General features: G+C 37.3%; 3 protein-coding genes across 10 annotated transcripts in view; 1 reads left to right on the top strand and 2 right to left on the bottom strand.

Moving 5' to 3' along the window:
• nprl3 (NPR3-like, GATOR1 complex subunit) overlaps positions 1-4,571 on the bottom strand; it is a 15,291-nt gene extending 10,720 nt beyond the window's left edge. For 4 of the 8 annotated variants that reach the window (XM_005725971.2, XM_005725973.2, XM_005725972.2 and 1 more), the window contains exons 1-4: positions 4,146-4,571; positions 3,181-3,250; positions 808-846; positions 8-140 (exon numbers count right to left, since the gene is read on the bottom strand). In XM_005725971.2, coding sequence (XP_005726028.1) covers positions 8-140; positions 808-846; positions 3,181-3,250; positions 4,146-4,341 — 438 coding nt within the window. In that variant the 5' untranslated portion in view covers positions 4,342-4,571. The remainder of the gene's footprint in view (positions 1-7; positions 141-807; positions 847-3,180; positions 3,251-4,145) is intronic. The other 4 variants (XM_005725975.2, XM_005725976.2, XM_005725977.2 and 1 more) reach the window with 2 other exon arrangements.
• Positions 4,572-7,354: 2,783 nt separating this feature from the next.
• On the bottom strand, positions 7,355-8,266 carry LOC102205114 (hemoglobin subunit beta-A). Its single transcript, XM_005725970.1, has 3 exons — positions 8,115-8,266; positions 7,701-7,923; positions 7,355-7,612 (listed from the first exon to the last, which is right to left on the bottom strand). Exons 1-3 carry the CDS (start codon positions 8,204-8,206, stop codon positions 7,481-7,483), a joined length of 447 nt encoding a protein of 148 aa, XP_005726027.1. The 5' UTR covers positions 8,207-8,266; the 3' UTR covers positions 7,355-7,480.
• A 920-nt stretch (positions 8,267-9,186) lies between these two features.
• LOC102204066 (hemoglobin subunit alpha-A) overlaps positions 9,187-9,768 on the top strand; it is a 15,192-nt gene continuing 14,610 nt past the window's right edge. The window contains exons 1-2 of the mRNA XM_005725966.2: positions 9,187-9,336; positions 9,439-9,646. Of these exons, the coding sequence (XP_005726023.1) occupies positions 9,242-9,336; positions 9,439-9,646 (303 nt within the window). The 5' untranslated portion in view covers positions 9,187-9,241. The remainder of the gene's footprint in view (positions 9,337-9,438; positions 9,647-9,768) is intronic.

Below are 9,768 nucleotides of genomic sequence, written 5' to 3'. Positions count from 1 at the left end.
ATCCTACCTGGATGATAGGAGGATGCTGAAGCAGGGTGGGGTGGCCCACAAATCGAACATTGTCTATCTTCAGTTCAAACTTCTTTCCACACATATCAGATTTGGTGGCCAGGATTGTGGAGAGGACGATGTCAGAGAACCTAAAAGAGGGAAAAACCCCAATAAGAAAATGTGCAGTGTGGGGAGAGCGCGGACATCACAGACACAACTGAGATGAGTGAGAAAGTTTAAATTAGCTCAGTTTGCTTATACTTTTCACATTCCTGTCTATCGGAGAGGTTACATTAATCAGATGCATCTGCCTGTAATTAAATTCAACAAGTGTATAAATGGAAAACAAAACTTGTTTGCCTACTAGAGAGGCGAAAAGAGGAAAAAGGCCTCTTTGCGGAAAAGGTGCAATCGCTGTATGAATGAAGAGTGTGAAAGACTCATGCTGGTTTGACTTAAGTAACTCATGCTGTGATCAAAAGGACACAAATTAAGGTGTTAACTCTCGGAAATAAAATAAAAAATTAAACACACCACAGACTTACTCCACCACCACAATTTGAACTGTGTTCTTTAAAGCTTACTCTACATGCTAGAGGTAATATAAACAATACAGACTAAAGCTTCAATGATAGCCTTAAACTCATATTTTGTAGAAACCAAAGCACTGATTCATTCTTGTACGACATTTTAAAAGGATTGTGTACTTAGATCAGGGTTGGAGATCCATATAAGACACAAAATAGGAAAGAAGGGGATAAAAAGACAGGGGTGATCTAAGCGAAGGAAAGGTGGTTTAGAATGATTTCGTCTTACCCTGCTACCAACTGTTCGTCAGTTAGTGGAGATTGCTCTCTGAAATGGGAATTGGGCCACAAAAAAGAAGAAAAAAAAAACAAACAAAAGGGAAAATGCAACACACAGTTGGGCTAAATGCATAAAAATGGACATCAAAACAAGCCGAACAAACATGTGATAGTGTGATGTGAAAACACTGGTGTGCTAAAGTTCTAATACCAGCAGTGCTGGTTAGTGAGCTTCTATACCCGCCTCAAAGGTTTTCAAGGTAACTAAGTTTGTAATAAAATATGACAGTACAATAAAATAAGTCTGAATTATCTTTATGGTTAATACAGTTAATGTAGTGCTTCAAAAATTTTTAAATGCTGCTGGTTGGAAGTAATAGAATATATATCAGAAAAATCATAATTCTGATTTTCAACAAAAATTTTCTTATTTTTGTTCTGCTAAATTAGTCTGGAAAATTCCTACACTACCTGCCCAATATCTAAGATATGTTTCACGTCATGAACACCAAATGAAAGCTGCTCTTATGCAATTGAATGGCACTGCTTGCTTTAATAAAGCTAATAATAACAAAATGACGTAAACAAAGCTTCTATGAATAGGTTATTTTACAGACTTATATGAACATTATACAGCTATTGACACATATGTGGCATCACTGAGAAGCAGTTTTACTCTTTTGTTTTACTCAGTAGATGAAGAAGAGTCCCAGCTAAATTCAGAACGTGACTGCTGGTGTGGTTACACAGTAACTGCTTTGATGGAACCTTACTAGCATGAAAGACAAAATAGAAACTCATCTTAAGATAGGACTGTGCGATATGACCAATATCTCATATCCCGATATAAGAATTATATCGTCCTGATAACGATATAAATCACAAAAATGTAACATTTTCTGTAAATTCTGTGAATCTCGGGCAGCTCGTCTTGCGGGAAGTGTTTCCAGCTGCGTGTCATGTACCTGGAGTCGCGTGTTTTAAACGATGCATGAAACTATACATTTTTAGACATAAGTTGTAAAGGCCGCCGTTTTCTTTGTGAGTATTTATCACACAGCGCGCTGCGGGGAAAATCCTGCTCTAACATTTGAGTCTAAGGTTTATTTTTTAGCACCTGGCGGCTCTTTTTAAATTCTCATCCGTAAATAATCTGCTCTTTCACGTGATTCAGTTTATTTTGAAAAGTCTCAACAGGATCTTGAGCTTTATTGTGAAAGGTTTATGTGGAACATAAACAAGCGGACACACGATGCTGTTACCGTCGTTGTTGCTAACCACAACGCATAAAAACAGGCACTTGTCCGTTGTAGTGTGGTTATATAAAATATAAGAGAAAGAGAGAACTTTAAGAAATTAATATAGCCACTACAGTAACCATCAAAACGATGAAAAAATATTGCCGTAAACAGTTTATTTTGCGACACCATGAAACAAACGATAGCGTAAAATGAAACGATAGACGTTTTTATATCGTCATCCGATATATATCGTTATATCGAACAGCCCTATCTTAAGATGCACATTAGGGGGTTACATACACTCACTGCCCACTATACTACATACACTTGCTTAACTGCTTGTTAATGCAAATATCTAATCAGCCAATCACATGGCAGCAACTCACTGCATTTAGGCATGCACAGAGTCAAGTCAAATTGCATAACCAACTCTAGCATTTACACAGAATGGTCTAAAACCGAGAAAATGTTAAGTAAGTGGTGCTTTTCTGGGTGAAAATGTTTTGTTGGTGCCAGAAGACAAAGGAGAATGGACAAACTATTTTGAGCTTAGACCCAAGGCATGCAGAAGAGCGTCGTTAAAAGCACATCACATCAAACCTTTAAACAGATGGAAAATGGGACCAATCCATTACTAGTAAGGTGTACCTAATAAAGTGGCCAGTGAGTGTATCTCTTAGCAGCTGGGAAAAGTGAGTCTATCCAAACAGCACCTTGGGCTGTGACAAATATTAGGTACAAAGTGAGGTGAACGTTTTTGTTTTTTAAAAAAAATATATCATATACTGAACTGTTTTACTCAATTATTTTATCAGTTTAATAAAGTTTATTAAAAGTCATCCACACAATTAATTAAAATCAGTGGTTCTCAACAGCTCAACGTTTTCAGTAACCTAATAGCTTAACCTAATAGTTTTTCCTGGTAATCCCCACTCTCCCACAGTTTGAGAACCACTGATTTAAAATGTGTGTCAGCATCTATAATATTGCTGAAAAACAAAAAGTGTGTCTAGATGGGGGAAAAAAGATTACAAGCATGATGGAGGAAAACATAATGAGCTTAATAAGCTCATTTGGATCTCAGAATGAAACAGTAAGTTGAATAATACATAAAAAAAAGTAAATGAAGATTGTAGAAATACCTTGAATCACCATCCTGGTCATCAAGCTCATCCCCAGATGTGTTCAGCACATATGGATTCCGCTGTTTTGCTTGTGGACAGATATCAGTGAGAGTTAGTCATTATGAAAAATACATATTAGACTCATAACAAAAATAAGAACCACTGTGAATCTGACTTCAACTCACTAATCATAAAATTGTGTTAGAGAGACACATGCTTTTACTGTCCTAGTTCGTGTCCCTGTTCCTAGTAAAAGCCTCTCAGCATCAGTACTGTGCCAGTATTTGCCAAAAACACAATTGCTGGTATTTAAACTGCTGTAAATAACTTCACGGCCTACAGTCTCAAAGATATCGCTCATGAATGATATGACGTCATTCTGAGCGAGAAAGAACAGTCCTATCACAAGGTAGAACTTTTATATATCTCTGAATTATCCAGGTAAAAAGTGTCATTAAAATGCATTTTTAAGAGAAACCTGGGCCAGTCCTGATCTAGAACACAGTAGGTGCAATAACGCTGAGACATACAGATACTGGCAAATCAAGTAAATGCTTTATTTTATATAAAATCCTGTTCGGAAATCTTTTTGACTGCAACCTATTTCCAATTATAAGAAAGGTTATTAGGCATAAAAGACACACAGAAACAACTGCGATGACTTTTTGGTGCAACACCAGCAACAAGAGGAACTTGTGAATGAACAAAAGTACATCAAATTTATGTGGCACATCCACCAACAACAATCTGAGAGGCCAAGAGGGAAACTTCAAGAAGGAAGAACAAGCAGACCCGATCCTCAAAAAAAAAAAAAAAAGACAATCCGCAGTTCCAAAGTCGACAATCACAACAAAAGGGGCTGTTGGTCTGCCCTGGATTACACTGCTGCTTTATTATCTCCTGTAAATATGTAATTACGTGGAAGCGACATCTGTGTGTGCGTAAATGTTTATGTTTCTGCTTCATGCTAATGCTACCCCTACCTGAGAGAGATGACGGACACTCAGCGACCTTTTGGTAGGGATATCGGAAAAGGAGTTTGTTCCCTCGGCTTCCAGAGCTAACCAGTATGACGCTAATAGGGCTGGTTTTGTCGCCGCATTTGTATGCACTACTTTGGGACTGAGGGTACAAGGACTTTCGGTCATCTGGTAGACCGTCTGACGGGTTGAGCATCATGTTAGCATTCTAGCTAACTCCTCAGTTAGCTTCAAACAGACAGGGAGCGTAATCTTGCTTCACTTCAAGCTTAACACTGGTGTTTGCCATACAAAGACACCGACCAGAGACAAATTATAGCCTGACTAAAGTTAACTATAAAGCCTTGATATTATACCCTACCGCACATCCATCCGCCACTGTTGGGATTGTTTTGTGTCACTGTGAAAACTGTTCGGCTGAAACAAGGAGGGCAGATATCATATTCTTCCGCTACTACATAACATAATCTACTGCGTCACTCACCGTGATTTCTATAGATTTTTCTTCCAAGGAGCGAGACTTTCTTGAATTGTTGTTATTAATATTTTTGAATTAGTCTTGAGCAATAGATACCCAGGCTTTATGAGGGTAATTTGAAGTTTTCCTTTGCACGTTGACTGACTTTTCACTTATTTTTAGTACTTCAGACTAACTTAACGTTGAGCTATGAAGACCCAATCTAAGACATGAACCAGTGCTGTGTCAACACATTACAAATAACCTAAATGAACTCCTAATTAACTACCGCAGATCTCATCAGCATGAAAAGCAAGAAATTACTCTCTGAGTCAGAAAAATCACTTTGAGAATCTTTTGAAAAAAAAGTTGTCAGGAATACATAATTTAGAGGATGCATATGCAGGACAACGAGAGCCCAAGAAACCAAATATAGCTCAGAGAGAGCGTTTGTGTGGGACAATGTGGGACATGTTACTAATGCTTCAAGGTGATTGGAAATTGTTGTTTATCTTAATTTGAAAATTATAATATAATAATAGATACACATAAACAACTGTTTGTGTATTCTGTAGATACACAAACAACTGTGAAAGACAATCACTCCTCTAATAAGTCAAAGTTGTTTATTTAATGATATAATTCATGTATTTATTTGTTTATTCTTATTTAATTATACACTCATGAGTTCGTTTTCTATTGCCATAACTTTCTCTTCTGTACCATTTTTGTGAGATGTGCTAATTTTAATAAAAATTCTATTATACTTTTTTTTATTTTTTAATAAAAAAGTACCTCATAAAGTGCCACACCAGGTCGCTCGATTTTCATGGGATTCCTAAAAAGTATATTTGTAGATGTCAACAAATATTATTTAAGGACAGGGAGACATGATATAGTTGCAATAAACAGATGTTGCCATGCATATGTACATGAATTGAATATATGCACTGCAACAAACACTCATCGGCCACTTCATTAGGTTGGCCACTTCATTAGGTACATCTTGCTAGTACTAAGTTGGACTTCCTTTTACCTTCATAACTGCATTAATTCTTCATGGCATAAATTCAACAAGGTGCTGGAAACGTTCCTCAAAGATTTTTGCATTTGCATGACAACATCACACAGTAGGTGTGTGATCTATGTTGTGAATCTCTCTTTCCACTGCATCCCAAAGCTACTCTGTTGGATTGGGATCTGGTGACTGTGGACCAGTAGGAAAAGGATGACGGTGACGATGAAATGGTAAAAGTCTAAACGAGATATCCAGGAACTAAATTGTTTCATTTCTTGTCCATTTTTCTTTTCTTTTCTTTTCTTTTCTTTTCTTTTCTTTTCTTTTCTTTTCTTTTCTTTTCTTTTCATAATAATAATAATAATAATAATAATAATAATAATAATAAAATTTTTTATTTATAAAGCGCCTTTCAAGACATGCACCCAAGGACACTTTACAATTAGATAAAACACATAATGGAAAAATGGGAAAAAAAGAACAATAAAACAAAAGCACAAGCTAAAATTAACAAACAGTGGGTTCACAGTGAATATGCAGATTTGAACAGATGGGTTTTGAGTTGAGATTTAAACTGGGGGAGATTCTTTTTAAATCTCTGTATGGATCGGAATATGTCTGAGAACAAAACACAAATAACCTTTTCCCCTGTTTTGCACAGTAATTGTAATCCGCTCTAATTTTAGTTTATCTTAGCTCTATAAAACAAGCTCGTCAATGTCAAATTTTATCCACTAGATGACGCATTTGGGCGACTGTGGGAGCTTTGACTTTAGATCCAGATGAAGATGATGGATGGATGGATGGCTGGATGGATTGCACTCTCTTTATTTTCCATTTTGAATATCACGTAAGTATAGGAACTCTGTTTATTCACTTGCATGCATTTAGAGCTGCACTATAATCCCCGGCTGACGCCTGCAGAAATAAAGCACATTTTAACAGTGGTAACTTTGTGTGTTCAAAAATAATGAGGAGATATGCATGAAAATTTTTGTAAGATCTTCTGTCATAAAGTACTAAAAGACCCGGGCACCCGGTGTGTATCAGTTCCAAAACTTTCAACCGCGCCCTCACAATATGTGACACACTGTTATCATTAATTTTAGAAAACCACTCCCTTTTATATCAAACTGTACATTTTTGAAGAAGCCAGAATAACCGTTCTCCGCTGGCAAAGATAAGGAATAAATTACTGTAAATAACTCGCAACAAATATACAATTTGCTGACTCACAAGGGCACACACCTTATTCTCAACACCCCGGCACTTTTCCAGGTGATCACGCCACAACAGGTTGCAGCCAGTTTATTGCATTTCATTTTTCTATGCAGCAGTTTCAAAGCGGGAACATGTCAGAAACCGGAAGACTGCTGCACACCTTTTTGTTTGTAAATGTGAACTGACACTTCAGAAAACTCAGTGGTACCCAAAGATTCTAAAATAATTTTAAAAAAAATCAACACTACTATATTCATAGTCGCAATCGATATAGTAGAATGAATACTGGTTGAGAATCAGAGGAGATGGCAATCCGTTATGTAATATTAAATATCTTTAAAAAAAACGTTGTAATGAGGACAAAGAAATGTAAATAATGAATGAGTCGGGGCATATTTCTTAATTAAAAAAGTCATTAATGTTGTTTTTGAAGACAAAATTAAACTGACACAAAAGGATTCTTAGTGTTGAATTATCGGGTATAGGAACACCTGAAATGATCGCACAGAGAATGAGTTTGAGTTGAGTTTTTTATTTTATTTTGTTTTTATTAGTGCATATGACAACAGAGTTAAAGAGATATGATTTTAAAATCACTTTTATGACTGTTGCACATCTTTGATGAACTGGCACTCCAGAGATTTAGTGGTACTGTCTACCCAGGGCAGAAACGACCACGGACAAAAACTTCTGCCAGGCTTCCTGGACCTCCGCGGTGAAGACGCTGGGACCAAACTTAGCGGCCACACACAGGCTGATGCATTCAGCGAGCACCTAAAGTGAGAGAGTTGGACAAAAATAATTAAAGAATTACTCCTGATCTAATAGTGATAAATGTTTCTGGGTGCTGGTGGGGACATACCCTGAAGTTATCGGGATCCACGTGGAGCTTCTCAGAGTGCATAGCGCTCAGTTTGGCGTAGGTCTGCTTGATGTTGTCCAAGTTCTTCACAGCATTTTCCAGACCACCCATCACGGTCCTTCCGTGTTGTGCCACTTTGGGGTTTCCCATAATGGCAGCATTGGTGGACAGGTCTCCAAAGGCTTTGAAGTATCTCTGACCCCAGGGGTACACAATCAGAAGCCTGGAATAAGACAAGAGACAGAAAAAATAACAATTTTAATGCATATAATTTAAAAAAAAAAAATGCATTTTAATCTAAAAAGACAAACATACGTGTAGATGCATTGGTTTCAGTTCGGTTTTAAGATTATAGGAAGAGAAAGTCACTCAATACATAAATGTGTTTCTAAATTGCAATGAGCTGCAGGTTACCTGCTGAGGGCCTGGGGACCGATTTCCCCCACATCGATTTTTCCCCACAGGCCTATGATGGCCTTGCGCTCAGCATCTGTCCACTCGACCATTTTGACAGCGTAAAGGTTTTCACGTAGCTTGTGATCAGAAACCTTTTCGCAAACGCCGATCTTCGGGAGCTTTTTATTAATTACATAGTGCCACACCTCTTCGTCCTGGAAGCATCTGATTGGACTATAGCCGTCAGGCTTTTGGGTTGTTGCCCATGAGTAAGATAATCTTTACCAGATTATAAGGAAAAAAACGCAAACACATATTTTTTTTATGTAACAAATATAGAAATAAGTATAAGAATTATAGACTACAGGTCTTTATAGACTGTTTTTAACCTATACGTACAGTACAAAACATTTAAACCTCGAAAGTGATTTCTGATCTTTCGTAAGTGATCAGATCCCAACAAGCTGGCCTGAAAGTAGGGTAAATACCCGTTTCTGATGTATATATATATATATATGCAACACACATCTCTAGTAAAGAAATGTAGCCTATTTTATTTGAGAACAATTCTCCAACCTCTAATAAATAGGATACAAAGGATAAAGGTGCTGTGCAGTCCCACATGAAGCGCAACAACCAGTCATCCTTTTATATCGCACATCATGCCTCGGATATGATTACTTACCAAGATTTTGGTAAAAAATATCTTAATTTTTGATTATGTGGTGTCATTCTGTGAGTGCTTATGTTGTCATCTAATTCTCTAGTTCTCTCTTGAGACCAAACGAGCGTTTGGCAGCGAGAGATTATTTGCCACTTGTTTCATATTTTACACTTCGGACATTATTTTATAAAATATCACATTGCTTTTTCAACAAACTCTTGCTATTTAATAATTTCTTTAAGGGATAAATATATTAGTTTCTTCCCCAACAAAATAAGTCATATCTTAAAAACAAGGAGGGGCGTTAACTTTTATCTCAAGAAATACCTCGGAAAGTGCTGGATTTTTTTTTTTTTATCGCAGAGGTGTGGTTTAAATGTGATGCTGGGTGTGGTCCATTTTGGTTTTATATAAAAATGATAGTGACAAATAGTCAACACATTTTCTTTCAGTTCAGAAGACAACTGAAGAAAACGCAGACATGAGTCTCTCTGGAAAGGACAAGGCCGTGGTGAAGAACTTCTGGGCCAAAGTGGCCCCGAAGACAGCTGAGATTGGAGGAGAGGCACTGGGGAGGTTGTATTGAGACCCTTTCTTTTCATTCTTTATTCATTCATAGTTTTAATTAATTAGTAAGTACTTATTCATATTTCCATCATTTGAAATTATGTTTTACAGGATGCTGACTGCTTATCCCCAGACCAAGATCTACTTTTCTCACTGGTCCGATCTGAGTCCAAGCTCTGCGCAGGTGAAAAAGCATGGTGCCACCATCATGGCGGCCATTGGAGACGCTGTGTCAAAGATTGACGACCTTACTGGAAGTCTGTCTGCCCTCAGCGAGCTCCACGCTTTCAAGCTCAGAGTGGACCCTGCCAACTTCAGGGTAAGCTCACCCAGTAACATCCACGCAACAATGATCACGTTGTAGACAGAGATTACCATTAGTCAAGAGGCAATATAGACTTTTCGACCTAACATATGCATGTGTTTTTTGCCTCACAGATC

Source organism: Pundamilia nyererei, unplaced genomic scaffold, assembly GCF_000239375.1.
Source record: "Pundamilia nyererei isolate P.nyererei 1_Seehausen unplaced genomic scaffold, PunNye1.0 scaffold00018, whole genome shotgun sequence".
Classification (NCBI taxonomy): domain Eukaryota; kingdom Metazoa; phylum Chordata; class Actinopteri; order Cichliformes; family Cichlidae; genus Pundamilia; species Pundamilia nyererei.
Note: the sequence above shows the minus strand (reverse complement) of the source record. Positions and strands in the feature narration are given on the sequence as shown.